Source organism: Nyctereutes procyonoides, unplaced genomic scaffold (genome assembly GCF_905146905.1).
Source record: "Nyctereutes procyonoides isolate TBG_1078 unplaced genomic scaffold, NYPRO_anot_genome, whole genome shotgun sequence".
In the NCBI taxonomy this organism is placed as follows: domain Eukaryota; kingdom Metazoa; phylum Chordata; class Mammalia; order Carnivora; family Canidae; genus Nyctereutes; species Nyctereutes procyonoides.
In genome coordinates, this window is record NW_026575020.1 from 47,999,533 (window position 1) to 48,014,387 (window position 14,855).

Here is a 14,855-nt window from a genome sequence, read left to right on the forward strand (position 1 = left end):
TGGATGTTTTGCCTGAATCAACCCAAATGGGCATCCACTGGAGACTGGGCACATCCCTACAACAGGCACCTGCAGCTACAGAACAGAGTAATCACCAAGATCCAGAAACCAGAAAGCAGGTGAAGGGAAGTCTCTCTGGAGCTGTCTTCCAGCTCATCAATGATGAAAAAACAGTATTTAGAACACCAACACTTTGCAAACACCAATGAAATAATAGATCTGGAGCATGACTGTCAACGGCCACTAACCTTGCCCCTCCTAATTTCAGATGACATACTTCAGGAATTCTTGAGGTGTGTTGTTCTTGGCATTGTGATTTAAAAAATAATCCTCCTTTTTGCAGATAACCGTGAAATATTTACAGAAGAAATGATGTGATGTTTGGGGTTTGCTTCTTTTTTTTTTTTTTTTTACGATAGTCATACAGAGAGAGCGAGAGAGGCAGAGACACAGGCAGAGGGAGAAGCAGGCTCCATGCACCGGGAGCCCGACGTGGGACTCGATCCCGGGTCTCCAGGATCGCGCCCTGGCCCAAAGGCAGGCGCCAAACCGCTGCACCACCCAGGGATCCCTGGGGTTTGCTTCTAAATGATCCGGGGTTGGATGATGTGTTCATCCTGGATGATGGGGGCAGGAGATCTCACTGTACTATGTTTTCTTCTTTTGAATAAGGTTGACCTTTTTCATAGTCAGCAATGTTTTTAAAATAGTGTATTTATTGGGGCACCTGGGTGGCTCAGGTAAGCGTCTACCTCCAGCTCAGGTCATGATCCCAGGGTCCCGGGATCGAGTCCTGCATCAGGCTCTCTGCTCAGCGGGGAGCCTGCTTCCCCCTCTCCCTCTGCCTGCCATTCTCCCTGCTTGTTCTCTCTCTCTCTCTGTGTGTCAAATATATAAATATATAAAATCTTAAGAAAAGATAATATAGGGGATTTGTTTGGATGATGAGGATATGTGCGTTTTCTTTCCCTGCTCTCATTTGTCTGTATTTCTTGAACTTTCTAAGATGAACATATATTCTCACCTGCAGAAAGGGACTTCATAGCAGAGTGGTGGGAACCTCAGGTTTGGTGACAGACAAATCCAGCCTCCAGTTCTCACCCTCTGAGGACCAGCTTAAGGACACCTCCACTTCCTGCTATCTCTCCTCCTCCCTCCCTGCTACTCTTGGCAGAATTAACCTCCCATTCCTTCAGGTTTCCAAATCACATGGTTGGTCCATTCATCAACACAGGGTTTCTGATTGGATATGTGTCTTCCATGCTTGACCATGAGTTCTTGGAAGGCTTAGAGAGTCCCGTTCTTCTTGGATGTGTGATTATAGGCAAATCACTACCTTCTCTGCCTTTCCTCTGCTGTAAGATAGGTATTATAATGTTCTCCTCATGGAGTAGTCCATGGAACCCATTAGACTGACAAAACAGAGAAAGCTAGATCAACCTAAGTGGTTCTTAACTAGGGACACCCTCCCAAACCCCCACAGAGAACAGTATCTGGAGACATTTTTGGTTGCCATAATGGGGGATGAGGGTGCTAGTGGGATCTAGTGGGTAGAGGCCAGGGATGGCACTAGATATCCTGCAATGCACAGAACAGCCCCATAGCAAATATTATCCAGGCCAAGACATCAGTGGTGCTGAGGTTGAGGAATTCTGGGCTGTTTCAGTGGGGATGGGGATATCGAGGCATTCATGCTTTGCCTATGGGACTATAAACTGTAGCCTCCATTCTGGGAAGCAAGTAGGTAGTGTTGGGTCAAACCAAGTGTGCACATATCCTGTGATGCTGGCATTCCACTCCTCGGTGTTCCAAGGAAATGGTCACATGGATCTGTAAGGAGAGACTGGTGACCATATTTTAGTATCGCCGTTTGAATGGTGGGAAATTGGAGGCAACCTGATAAAGCTTGGAGGAATTGGGGTCAGATCTGGTTGGTGAGCTCTTGACTCTAGTCTCTTAATCCATTTTCCCCATTTCTATTACTGGGATTTAGGCAGAAGGCAGTGATGAGAAGCAACAGACTACATGTTCATGGAGAAAAACAGAAGCATCATAAAAGCAGTGTTAATGAAAAAAATGAGAAGGAGAAGGACTTATGTAATGCAGAACCATTTATTCAAGTTCAAATCACGGGCAAAAACCAACACTACACATCTAAGGAGCACATATAAAACAGAAAGATACATTCTGAAACACATTCGAGTGGTTGCTGGTGGGGTAGGAGAAGAAAGGAAACAATGCGTGCGTGAGTGAGAAACCAAGAGCCAAGCCTTTTAGGGGCCAGTGATGACCAAGCACCAGCAACCAGAGAGTGTGATGAACTCAACTCTGCTCTAGGGTTCGGAATAAATACATAACATGAAAATCTGTAGGATGAACATCCTAGGATAGAAGTTGGCATATATAGTAGTTACTAAATAAATGATAATAATAGCTGAAATAATATATTAGTACTAATTTAATTATTAATAAATAGGCTAACAGGGTAAATTATTGCTTTGATCATCTCCTCATCTCTTTCTTTCTCCCCCAATCCAGGAGAGTCCACCATTGTTTCTAAGGACCCACTGAAGGGGAATATGGAGTATCTTTCCAAAGGGAAAGTTGGAAGGAAGTCCCTGGAAGGGGTCAGAGAGAACACCAACCCAGGGGACAGTCCCCATCTTGGGAAGGAAGTGGGCCAGGAAGTATAATAGGTGGGCTTCTGGAGTGGTTGAGACCAGAGTCCCTCAGAGGGCCCAGACGGGCGGTGGAGTGGTATTTTTTAGGACACTGGACACCAGGTATGGAAGTCCTGCCTCTGCAAGGACCCTAGCACCTGTCCTGGGCCAGGCTGTGGATTTCCAGCCATCTGATAGCCTTTGCCATGCCCTCCCCATTGGATTCTTGGGCAACCCTTGGAGATCTTGAATTTCCCACCACCCATTTGAGCGGGGGCTCAAAGTCAGACTTAATTTGATTGAGAAAAACAAGGTGACATTTGTTACATTTAATGTGTTGAAGTAAAACTCATTTGGGCTACACTTTTTTCTTTGCACCTCACGCAGCCAGCAGCATGGGAGCTCACACATATGGTGTTTCAGGAAACATTTTGTTGAGCAAACGGAAATATTCCCTCCTCCTCTCCAGCTGGTGGGCTTCAGACTGTCGAGGTCTCCCCTCCCAGGCACTTACACCGGCTATTCGCTTTACAGTGTTCTGGGATTCAGCCCGGAAAATGGGATCCAGAGGCCGGAGGCCACTCAGAGCTCATGCCCAGGATCTGAGCCGCACTCCCCAGCCCTGCGTGGATCAGGTCGTTGGCTGTGCCAAGTGACCCTGGTCACCCTCTGACGAGTCAGACCAAGCATGCACTGTGAGCTTCCTCCAGGAGCTAAGCAGGGAGGGTGCAGTGAGGGGCCAGCATGCAGGAGAATTGGGAGTTGTGCATCCATTTCCAACACTGATTGTGTGAAATAATAGAAAATACACATGTTGGTCTCTGCTCTGGTTCCTGGCACGGAGCTCCCAAATCCCTCGGCATTTCTGTGGTGGTAGGAGAGTCTTCTGTTCTCATGAGGGAACTCTGGGTGGGCTGCTAGACAGCTTCAGGATGAGGGCTGGCCACCAGAAAGTCCAAGGCATGACTAGAAGCCTGGAACTCTCCAGCCTACTCTCCATCCTGCAGGAAGGGGAGAGGAGGCTGGAAATGGGGCAAACGATCGATCATGTCTATGTGTTGAAGACTCCGTAGAAATCCCTAAGTAAGAGATTTGGAGAGCATCTGGGTTGACGAACACACTCATGGGCCCAGAGGGTGTCACACTCCAATTCCACAGGGACAGAAGCTCCTGCATTCAGGACCCTGTGTACCTCTTCATATGGCTGTTCATCTGTAGCCTTATCATAACCTTTGTTATAAAACAAACTGGTAAATGTAAGTGTTTCCTTGACTTCTGTGAGCTGCTCGAGCAAGTCGCTGGATCCAAGGAGGGAAGTCCTAAGAACCTCCAATTTGTAGCCCCACTGGACAGAAGCTGTGGGTAACCTGGGGACCTTCTTTTTGTGGTTGGCACCAGAAGTGGTGGGGTGTAGTCTCATGGGACTAAGCCTTTAACCTGTGGGGTCGGCACTAGCTCTGGTTAATGTCAGAGTTGAACTGAATAATAGGACACCCAGCTTGGTGTGAGGAAGAATTGTTTGGTGTGGGGAAACCCACACACGTGGCGTTGTAAGTCTTGTGAGGGTAATGGAAGAAGCCATGAGTTTTTCCTACATAGGTGGGCATCGTGAGTAGAGATGGGATACAGAGAACTTTAAGGGGAATGACACCTCACCACTCTTTCCCACTTATTGAGACCTTTCTTCCCCATCAATCTTTGAATGGGAAGCTGGACTTTTCTCTGATTATCAAAGTGGGTGCTTCGGCCATGCTGGGCATTTAGAACGTGTGAATCAACCTTGTGCAACAGGACTTGCAGAGCACTACAAATACTGCTGTCTGTGTGGTTGTGAGCCAGCCCGTAGCCCTCTGTAAGTCCCAGTGTCCCACATATAGGATTGAGAGGGCTAAGTGAAGTAATGCTCGCAAAAATAACTACTGTGTGTCAGGCACTCTAGATAAGGGCTTTACGTACGTGTTGATGATGACATATGGTGATGACTCTCTGCTGAAGACATGGTGTCTTAGACTGACTTTCATGAGAAACTGTGTCTTGATTCAAGATGGTGAATCCACTTTCCCCAAACCTGTGACTGCCCTTATAGGACACACCATCTGGACTTGATCATTTAGGGCACTGAGAACTGCTTTGGATTGAATGCGTGGTATTCACTTGGAGCCTCTTGTGGGGTTGGTTTAATTTAGTCTCTTTGTCATTTTGTTAAGAAAAATAATCTGAGGAAGACTTTGCATTTTAAGTACATGGTTGTCTTTTTAAAAATAGACCCCATAGTATTATTGTATCTGATATGGGTTAGAAGGTGGATGTGCGGGTATGGACGGATTTATTTTATTTTATTTTATATTTTATTTTATTTTATTATTTTATTTTTGTGTGTGTGGGCGGATTTAATATAAAAATTGACCAAAGTCCACTCTGCTGAGAAGACTGTGATACATGGTCTCTTCATTGCCTGATCAGAAACCTCCAAAGCCCTCAGGCCTTGTTCTTTTTATGATTGCTTAGTGTATAATGAATTATTCAAAGACCAGTGATGAATTGGTTTAAACTCTGCATCTGAGCCCTGAGACCATAAAGTCATTTCTGAGCATTTATCAGGCCTACTTGGGACCAGAAGTCCATTCCTTGACCCTGCTAGTGGGGCGGAGAGCACACTGCCTCCAGAATGCTGAGGGCTGCTGTCCTCTCTCTCAAGGGCGGGTTCTTCCTGCATCTCAATGAATAACAGCTTAACAGGGAAAGGGCCCAAGACCAGAGAGGCTGGGCAGGAGCCATGGACTTGACATCTTGCCCAGGGCACAGCCTTGGGAGGAAGCAGGGATGATGCCTGGGCCATTAGAATCCTTGGTTGCCCACCCATGACCATTTCCCCTTCCTTTCCTGTATTTTGTTTGGGAATCTGTCCTCACCGACCAGACTCTGGAGAAGAGGCTTTATCCTTAGGGTGAAGGGCAAATCCTGGTTGATCCAACCTAGGTGGTTATCAACCCTGCTTTCACACTAGAACTACCTAGGGAGTTTTAAAAAGTTCATGTGCCTGGAAGCCAGTCCCAAGAGCCTGGAGCATAGCACAGTCTTGACATCACCTGGAAACTGTTAAGAGACAAAGCGTTTCAGGGCCCAGCTCAGAATAAAATCAGAATCTCTGTACTGGGAGAACAATGGGTGAGAGCCAATAGTGGTGTAGCAGGTTGTGTTTTCCAAAGATGGTTGCTGCAACAGATTCCTTTCTCACACTCCTCTCTTCATGATGGGACTTTGACACTCCTCACGTCTCAAACTGGCAGGATCTCTGTTGCTTCCCCTTAAATCTGGGTGGTCTAGTGATTACGGTGGAAGTGACACCAGGTAATATCTGAGGCCACTTCCAAGAAAGGCAAGACTGCCTGTCTCTTGGGATGTTCACTCTGAGCACCCAGCTATCCTGCTCTGAGGAAGACCAGGCCTTATGAAGAGACTGTGCATAAGGGTCCCCGGCAACATCTCTGGCTGAGGTCCCAGCAGACATACCTACCAGACAAGTGAGCAAAGAAGCCTTGGAGAGGACAGTCACTGACCCCAACCCCCTGAGGGATCCTGAGTGACAGCCATCTTGCTGAGCCCAGTCAACTCCCCATACTGTCAGAAATAATAACAATGTGATTGTGATTAAGCTACTGAGGTCTGGGGTAAGTTGTTACATGTCAATAGACGATTAGAGCATGTGGTCACCTCTTCTCCTTGCTAGGTGGTGGTTTAGCAATGGGCATGTGACCCCAGAGGTGGAGACTTTTGAGGTTGCTTCTGGGAAATGTGTCTTTTTTCCTAAGAAAGCCATAGAAGAAGAGGCAGTGCTTCTCCTCCTTCTGATGTTGTTGTGTCTTGGTATGACCCTTGGGATGGCTGCCACCATCTTGATCCCAACCTGAGGATAAAGTCAACTCCAAGGACAGCACAACCAAGAGATGGAACAAACTTGGGTTCTTGACGGCATCACTGAGCCCCTGAATTAGCCAGTCCTTGAACCCATACCTACTCTGGCTCTTCCTGATGAGAAAATAAGAAATACTTCTACTGTTTGAAGCAGTTTTAATCAAATTGTTACCCGCTGTTGAAATGTCCTATTTAATGTGGTGCATAAGCCAGAATCTGATCTCTGCCAGCTCTGAAAAGGGGGCATCTCAGGGCTAAAGTCAGTGAGCAATGGGGTATCAGATAGGACCCCCAAGAGGGGGAGAGATCAAGAGGGGTGGGAAGAAAGCCCTTCCTAGGCCAAGCACAGGATGAGGGATCGGAGGGGGGCAGGGCTGGGATGACAGGACAAGTCAGCTGAGCTTGGGGCCTATCGATGGTGACTCTTAACCAATGATCAACCCCGAACCAGCACATCTGCTCCACTGGGCACCATCAGGATTCCCACCTAAGTTCTCACTCAGGCTCACTCCTTCCCAGGGAGGAGAGGCTCAGGAGGGTGTCTGTGTTGTGGGTGGAGAAACTGAGGCTGGAAATGTGCCACCGTTGTGTTCAGAGGGAATAGCAAGAGCCTTGAAGTTCAGCTCTGAGATCCCTCCTCTGGCCCTTGGAAGGCCAGGTTGGGACATGGCAAAGGAAGCTACATGTCCTATCCCTGAAGCCTCAGCCCACCGAGGTAACGGGCTAGCACCTTGTCTGCCAGCCAAGGCCATGGCTGAGCTCCTGACACCATTTTTCGGATGAGCTTCACCCAACTCCCAGCTGGAAACTTCCATCTCCTGACAGACATAGTCACATTTCGGACACCTTCCAGCTGGGAAGGGTCTTTCTTGCCTCTCCTTTCACACGCAAGTGGTGCCTCTTGGCCTTGAATCTTCTCTTGAACCTCTGGTGTTGGCTCCATAGGGCCTCACTTCCCACAGTGCCGTCCAGGGGAGCAGACGCTGGGTAGAGAGGCTCCCCTGCCTCCTGTCCTCTCCAGCTAGGAGGAAGGATGGGGGGCAGCTGGGTTCTGTCTTCGAATCCTCCCTCCTCTCCCCTTCCTGCTACTCTGGGGCCTGCCGTTTGCACCCCATTATACACAATCTTGTTCTTTGGGGTCCTCCAAATATCTGCTCTCTTATATAAATTCTGCATTCCTTGGAGGTGCCATCTGCCTGCCCCTGGAAGGAGGCAGGGGCTGAGGGTCTGTCATTTGAGCTCAGTTGGGTCTTGCTTATAAAACTTAGTCTTTTGAACTGGAACCTGCAGACGAAGCCTGACAAGGATTTTTACCCAACCCCTTCATTAAATGAATGAAAAAAGCAGGTCCACAGGCTGCTGACAACACACAGAAGGTGGAGCAGTGCCCTGCAGGGAACTCAGGACCACTGCGCCCTGGAACCAGAGCAGAGGGTTCGCTGTATGCAAATACCCAGGGACAAGATCCCCAGGCAGAAAACTTTAGCTCAGAAGCAAACAGGGAGATTGGGTTTTAGTACACATGACAAAGCCGAGGCAGGCCCTGAGAGGGAATGACCCGTCCAAGGTCACAGAACAGAGGTCTCAGATCCCAGCGCAGTTGTGTGTGGGAATCCAGAGACTGTAGTTGTGCCAGGAGGAAGGCCCCGAGGCCCTAGTGCCCGTCCCAGGTCCTGAGGGGCTATGGCCCAGCTAGGCCTCACCACCCTCCACCCCTCTGGGGAGTGTCTGGCCTGCACATGGCAGCCCCTGAGACTTGCTGTCACAGCTGAGGTCACACCTGCAGGGCAGACTGGGTCCTGGCATGTCTGGCACATTCAGTGGAATCTACTCTTTTCACCTGTACCCACTAACCAAGTGGAACGTTTGTGTTCCAGGGGTTAATAAACCTCTCAAGGGATGGGTTAGCATGTGAGCTTGTGTTCACTGAGTGTGGGATACCGGTCAAGATGAGAGGGGACTGCAAACGAGTCCCATGCACTCATTAGGAAGATGGGCTCAGCTGGAGGGGCAGCCTGCAAGGGACAGAGCCCGGGGCGCAGCTGTGCACGGCTGTACGTGGCTGTGCTGACTGTCCCCACTCCTACACCCCGCTCCAGCCCTGCCTTTCTTAAGATAGAATGCCATTTCCCCTGCTGTCCTCTGCCCTTTATCCACTTGTGGTGGTTAATTTAATGTGTCAACTTGGCTGGGCCAGAGTGCCCCAGTATTATGCTGACAGTTGCTGTGAAGGTGTGCTTTGGATGAGATTGACATTTAAATCGGTGGACTTTGAGTAATGCAGATTACTCTTTAGAATGTGCTGGGCCTCGTCCAATCAGTTGAAGGCCTAAATAGAACAGAGGCTAACGTACCCCAAGCAAGAAGGACTTTAGACTCAATCTGCAACTCTTCCCTCAGTCTGCAGCTTGCTGGTCTCCTCCATCTGACTGCGTTTTTGCCAAGCCTCCACCACCATGGGAGCCAATTCTTTAAAATAAATCTCCCTATGTATATCCTATTGGTTCCATCTTGCTGGAGAACCCTACCATGCCACTTTTATTGAAGGAGAAAGGAGAGTTGCCCAAACATTAAGAAGGGGGCTCTCTTGAACCATCACTGAGAAGCTGGTGGCACTTATGGATTGATCCCCCCTCCCCCCACAATGCCTCCCCATCAACTCAGTCCACAGGCCCGATATCAGGCCATTCCTGTGAAGGCCACCCGGTGGGGCAGGGGCTGTCACTTAGTCACCCCTGGGGCAAGAGGGAGGCTGGTGAGCTCCACATGGGAGGGAACCAGCCGTGGAATTAATCCTGTCCAACCACTGGCAACCCTGAGTGCTTTTACTCCATAATTTCTCAGACTTGAGTTTATTACCCTCCCTCTCCAAGTTTTTGAAGGTGAGAAAAAAATCTCAATGCATCTTTTTCAAATATTTGAGGAAACAAGAGATAAGCAAGTGCACTGGGAAAAAAACCCTAATTATAATTTCTGAGTTTATGCACTTTAATATTTGATGAAATCCTTTGATTGTGGAGAGAGGCTGCAAACAGATCCGCAGTTCTGAGATTAATGTATGGATGGAAAAGGGAGCTGTAATTGTTGTGCAATGATTGGTCTATCCCCCATCCCAGGTGAGGGATGACAATGACCCAGAACCTGTCCCTAAGATAAGCATAAACTGCACGTTCCCAAGGCACAAGGTCCTAAACTTAGCAGCCCAGCATCAGGCCAATAAAGCCTCATCCCAGTGATGTCACAGTCCACAGTCAGCTTATGTTCAGGAATGGATTCTTTCTTTTTTTTTTTTTTTCATGTGCATACAAACAAGCCTGGCACAGTGACAGAGAAAGAAAGCTCAAGGGGGCAGAAAAGTGCATTTGAAGAGGGTAATTACATTGACAAAAACGGGAGAAGAGCACATCTAAACGGCCGTCCAGTTTGGAAATGCCACCTACTGGTCTGCACCGCGCTAACCCGTTCCTCTGCAGTGGGAGAATGTGGTTTCCATTTTATTCTGTAAACAGCAACCAGAGTACGGCAGTCGTTTCAAAGGTGCCAATGGACTGGGAGGTTGAGTTGGGTTTACGGTTGCTATTGGTTTTGAGGCAAGGATTGAAAAGTCACATAGGACGGCAATCTAGAGCTTTCTACACGAGGCTGAATCACTAGAGTTGGGGGCAGGTGGGCAGGAGGGAAATCATTTGGGCCAAGCCCCTCAAAGTAGACGGGGTTGCCCAAGGATCCATGCTCAGAGAGTGGCTGAACTGGGATCATAATCAGCTTCTCGAATCTTCCCTTCAACTATGCTGTGAAGCAAGTGGAATAATCCAGCTACGAAGCAACCCGCCTGTACCTGCTGAATTGTGCGCACCCCCCCACCCCACAGGTCATATGTTGAGGCCTTCATCTCCAGAACCTCAGGATGTGACTGTATTTGGAGGTTACATTTGGAGACAGGGCTTTGGACAGGTGATGAAGGTCAAACGAGGCTCTTAGGATGGGCTCTATTCCGATCTGACTTCTGTCCTTGTGAGAGGGAATGTGGACGCGAGGGGCGTGTCCACGAGCACAGAAGACACCCTATGAGGACACATCAAGAAGACAGCTGGCCATCTACATGCCAAGGAAAGGCCGAGGAAGAAAGCAAATCTGCTGACACCTTGATGTTGACTTCTGGTCTCCAGCACTGTGAGAAAAGAGATGTCTGGTGTTCGAGCCATCGGGTCTATGGCATTTTGTCATGGCAGCTCTAGAAAACTAATAGACTGTCCTTTCCAAGTCCGTACACGGTTGTGTGGTCTTCTGTACGGCTTTCCAGAGTCTACGTGTTGCCCACGATGGCTCTGTGAATCTGGAACCTAACGCTATCTCAAAGACAGCAAGAGCAAGAGAGAAAAGCTGGCATGGCAAAAACACACAGCAGAGGGCCTGGCCTTGTTGGCTTCTCACAACCTCAAACCAGAAATGGACACACTGAGATGGTGTCTGGAGAACTCGGGGCGGGGGTGGGTGGGGTCACGTCCTGCAGTGGTCCTGCCACCGATTCCCCCCCCCCCCCCACCGTGGACTTCACGGAAGGTGTTTGGTACCTCCCAGCTCAGGTTTGCTACTAGGAGAATGGGCACCACCCTGCCTCGTCTTCTGGAAGCATCTGGTCACCTATATATGTCCCAAATCCAGGAAGCAGATACTGCCCTGTATTAGGATTAAATGACAACCCCCAAATGTTCATGGGCATCCTCAGGAGAGCAGCTGGATCATCCCAAGTCTGGCTTGTTTAGACTCAAAATGCACCAAGTGTCAGCAAATCCAGCTCCAAATCCCAGGCAGCTTCTCTGAAAGCTGCCTTCTACTTAGGTGGTTTAGACATGTAGCTACATGATTAGATTTTAGGGCCTTGGGCGAGAAATACTGCCCACATGAGCACGGATAGTATTCTCCAGGGCCTGAAACCCCCAGTGCCTGATAATACTAACTCAGACCAGCCAAAATCTGAAATTCTTGTCAGAGTCACTTCTTGGGTTAAGGCATTAAAGACCCCTGTTAAATATGTTATAGGGGCCATACATATTAAGACATCATCAGCCATTAACACCGCTTTGTGACTTCATCAGAGTGGCCTCAGACCCACTCTTAGCTGCTTAGGGACCAAGGGGGGGCAGCAGCAGGGTCCTCTTCCTAGTGGGAGGAGGGGAGGGAAGATTCACAGCCTGTGGGGCAGAGGGGGAGGGGGAGAGCACAGGAAGGTATGTCTTACAGACTGGTGTGGGTAACCAAAAAGGATAAAGGATTTCAGGAGGAACACGGTTTGGCAATTTTGAACCAGCCAGACCTCCGCAGGAGAGTCACCTTTGGGCCTGATGGCTCATATGAACACGAGGGCCAGGCTAGTTAGTTGGTAGGCGCACAAGTCCGGCTGGGTCTGCGTAAGGAACGTGGCATCTCAGCACTGGCCTTGGCCTGGGGTCCACGAAGTTGGGTGTGTAGGGACAAACTCACAGCTTTCCCCAGGAAAGGGGAGAGCTGTGGGAGTGATTGGTACAAAAGAGGCAGGGCTACACCCATGCTCTCAGCCAATCAGCTGGCCTGCTGGCTCCAGACTCCTGACACCCACCCTGGGCCCCTTAGAGCTACTCTGGGGGAAGTGTGGAGACAGTGGAGATGACATGGGTCAAGTGACAACAGCGAAGCGGGGGTCAGCCTGGGCCTGTCAACCAAGGGCCTGGGGCTCACAGACCTTCAGGGGAGCACGGGAAGGGCTATCTGGCTGTCCACAGTCCAGGGAGGAAGGCAGTGAGGCTCAGCAGGGGGAAGATGACATCTGGTCATAGTCGGGACACTTGAGCAAGGCTGGGTAGTTGCTGTTCATCTGCAGGGAGGCATCACTGGAGATGTCAGAGGGGCTGCGGCCCCGGACCCAGGCATCCGGATGCAGGAACTGGCCTGAGTAATCGGAGCAGTTGCTCAGGCGAGGACGGTAGAAGCCGGGGTGGGGCCGGTACATGTCCTCGGCGGTGTACCTCTTCATGAACAGGTACACGGACATCACCCCAGCACTCTGCAGTGAGGAGAAAGCAGAGGGGAGCTCCCTGCTGGGGGCTTGGCCTTGCTCTCCGGCTGGGGTCTGCACAGAGCAGTGGGAACCGGAGAGAGGTGGGTGGGGGGACAGAGGAGGGGTGTCCTGGATGAGCAGCCCCGGGAAGGTCGGAGGTAACACATTCTGGGGAGGACAAAGGGCACCAGAGTGGGTGGGGCTGGGGTGCTTGTAAAGGTCTCCCCGCTCAGCCCAGGCACTGCTCCCCTCCCACCACCCTGTGGGGGCAGTGGGGGATGGAGGGGGGTGTTTACCTCTGTCAAAAGGAAGGAGATGGCAGCAAAGGCAAATGACCACCCGTACTTGTAGTTGAAATAGGTCTCTGCGTCCTTGGTCCTATTGAGCATCTCATCATTGATGCTGGAGATGTAGAGCACCAGGCCCACCACCAGAGAGAGGCCTGCATCAAGGCAAGGGGGCTGCTTAGTGATGAGACCTGGGAGTTTGCTAACGGGGCACCTGTCTCCCCTTGGGGTTCAGGAAGAAAGCCGCCGTGGGCCTCGTGGTAACAGTGCTCTCATTCTGGACTTGAAGAAAAGCAAATGCTTTCCTCCTAAAGACCTTACTTAGACCATTACCTGCTAGAAAGCAGAGAGTTGTGGGGAACACAGCTCCTTGTCCAGCCGCCTTCTGAGCCATGGAAGCACCATGGCTCTCACCCCACCTGCCCGTCAGGATCACCTGTCAGACGTACTTGCCTGAGCCTCATCCCTGGACATTCTGGGTCATGTGGCCTGGGATGGGGCCCTGGCGTGGTGCTGTCATAAAAGCTCCCCAGCTGATGCTAATGTGAACTAAGGGTGTGAGCCACGGAGCCAGCAAGTGGCCTCCCATCCCCATCTCCAGCGTGGGCAGTAACATCCTTGTGGAGATTGAGTGGCCCATGGTCTTCACAGCCCTGCTGGCTGTGGGGGTGGCATATTGAGATCATGAGGCAAGAGGGATAAAGTGAGTTTGTCCAGGTTCTGGCAAGTGATCAATCAAGAGGCCAATGGGGGCCAAACTCCTGTGCCATCATGCAAGTGATCGCCTCAGGCACTTGTCCCTCAGCTAGTTACTGTCATTGAATCAGGACATAAATAATTACTCTGTTTTGAGGTGTTTGGGCTTAATTCCACTGCCATGATTAAATTAGGGCATCTTGAAGGACCATTAAAGGAAAAGTGATGTGACTCCAGCCTGCCTTGGTGCATAAGTCATATTGGAATCACTGCTGGTCCAAGCGAACCTTCTCTGTTGGTATCACTAAAGCAACTTCATGTGGCCCCCGTTCATTTGGAGATTTCTATCCTGTTGCCCACTGCTGGAAAACCTCAGGTGCCTCGAAGCTACTATATAGCCTTGACTCTTTTGATGTTCATAGTCTGTACTTCTTGGACTAGGTGGAGATGGCACCATGCTGAAGGCAGGCCGAGGACACTGCAGGTGCTCAATAAATAGTTGTTGGATTGGTGGATTAACAGATGGAGGAATGGATGGAAGAGGGGTGGGTTGGTTTAAAAAAAGATGGACAGATGAATGGAAGAAAGGATGGAAGGAGAAAGAAGGAAAGAAGGAAGAAAGGAGAGAAGGAGGGAGGGAGAGAGGAAAGCTCTTGGGTATCAGGCATTCTGTTTGTCACCTGGCTCCTAAGCTATCCTGATAAGAAAGTGTTGAGAAAGGGAATCCAAACTGGCTTGGGAGTCAGGTGGCAATCAGAAAACCTGGTGCCCAGGAGCTATTTTTACTCTTTCCTTCCTTCTTCCCTCCTCTCCCTCCCTCCCTCTGTCCTTTCCTTCCATCCATCCATCTATCCATCCATCCATTATTCAAGGCATCCACCTACCCGGCTTCCATCTGAGCCCTAGGCCCTCCCAGGGCTCCAGGACTCAAATACATGCCCTGAGGGTCACTCCTCTGTCTGAAGTATTATCTCCTAAAGAAAAGGTCCTCGTGGAAATGCACAGGTCACGTTAAAGGGAAGAAAGAGCCCATCTTGATTTCCCACATCCTCTAGTCTTCTCACTCTGCACACTCCCCGTGAGTAACCTCATCCCTATCCAGCTTACTCCCTAAGCTCTTAGCTCCTAATCTCTATTTTGGGTCCAGGTCCCTTCCATAAGCCTCTGAACCCTGGCAGCCTTTGGGACACCACCTCTCAGATGTTACATGGATACTGCAAACAGCATTTCCCACACTAAACTCATGAACTTGGCCCTAAT

At 49.8% G+C, this 14,855-nt stretch overlaps 1 protein-coding gene across 1 annotated transcript in view; it reads right to left on the reverse strand.

The window, feature by feature from the left end:
- Positions 1-12,360: 12,360 nt before the first annotated feature.
- The window catches only part of CACNG5 (calcium voltage-gated channel auxiliary subunit gamma 5), a 36,951-nt gene continuing 34,456 nt past the window's right edge, over positions 12,361-14,855 (reverse strand). The window contains exons 6-7 of the mRNA XM_055334127.1: positions 12,909-13,054; positions 12,361-12,618 (exon numbers count right to left, since the gene is read on the reverse strand). Of these exons, the coding sequence (XP_055190102.1) occupies positions 12,361-12,618; positions 12,909-13,054 (404 nt within the window). The remainder of the gene's footprint in view (positions 12,619-12,908; positions 13,055-14,855) is intronic.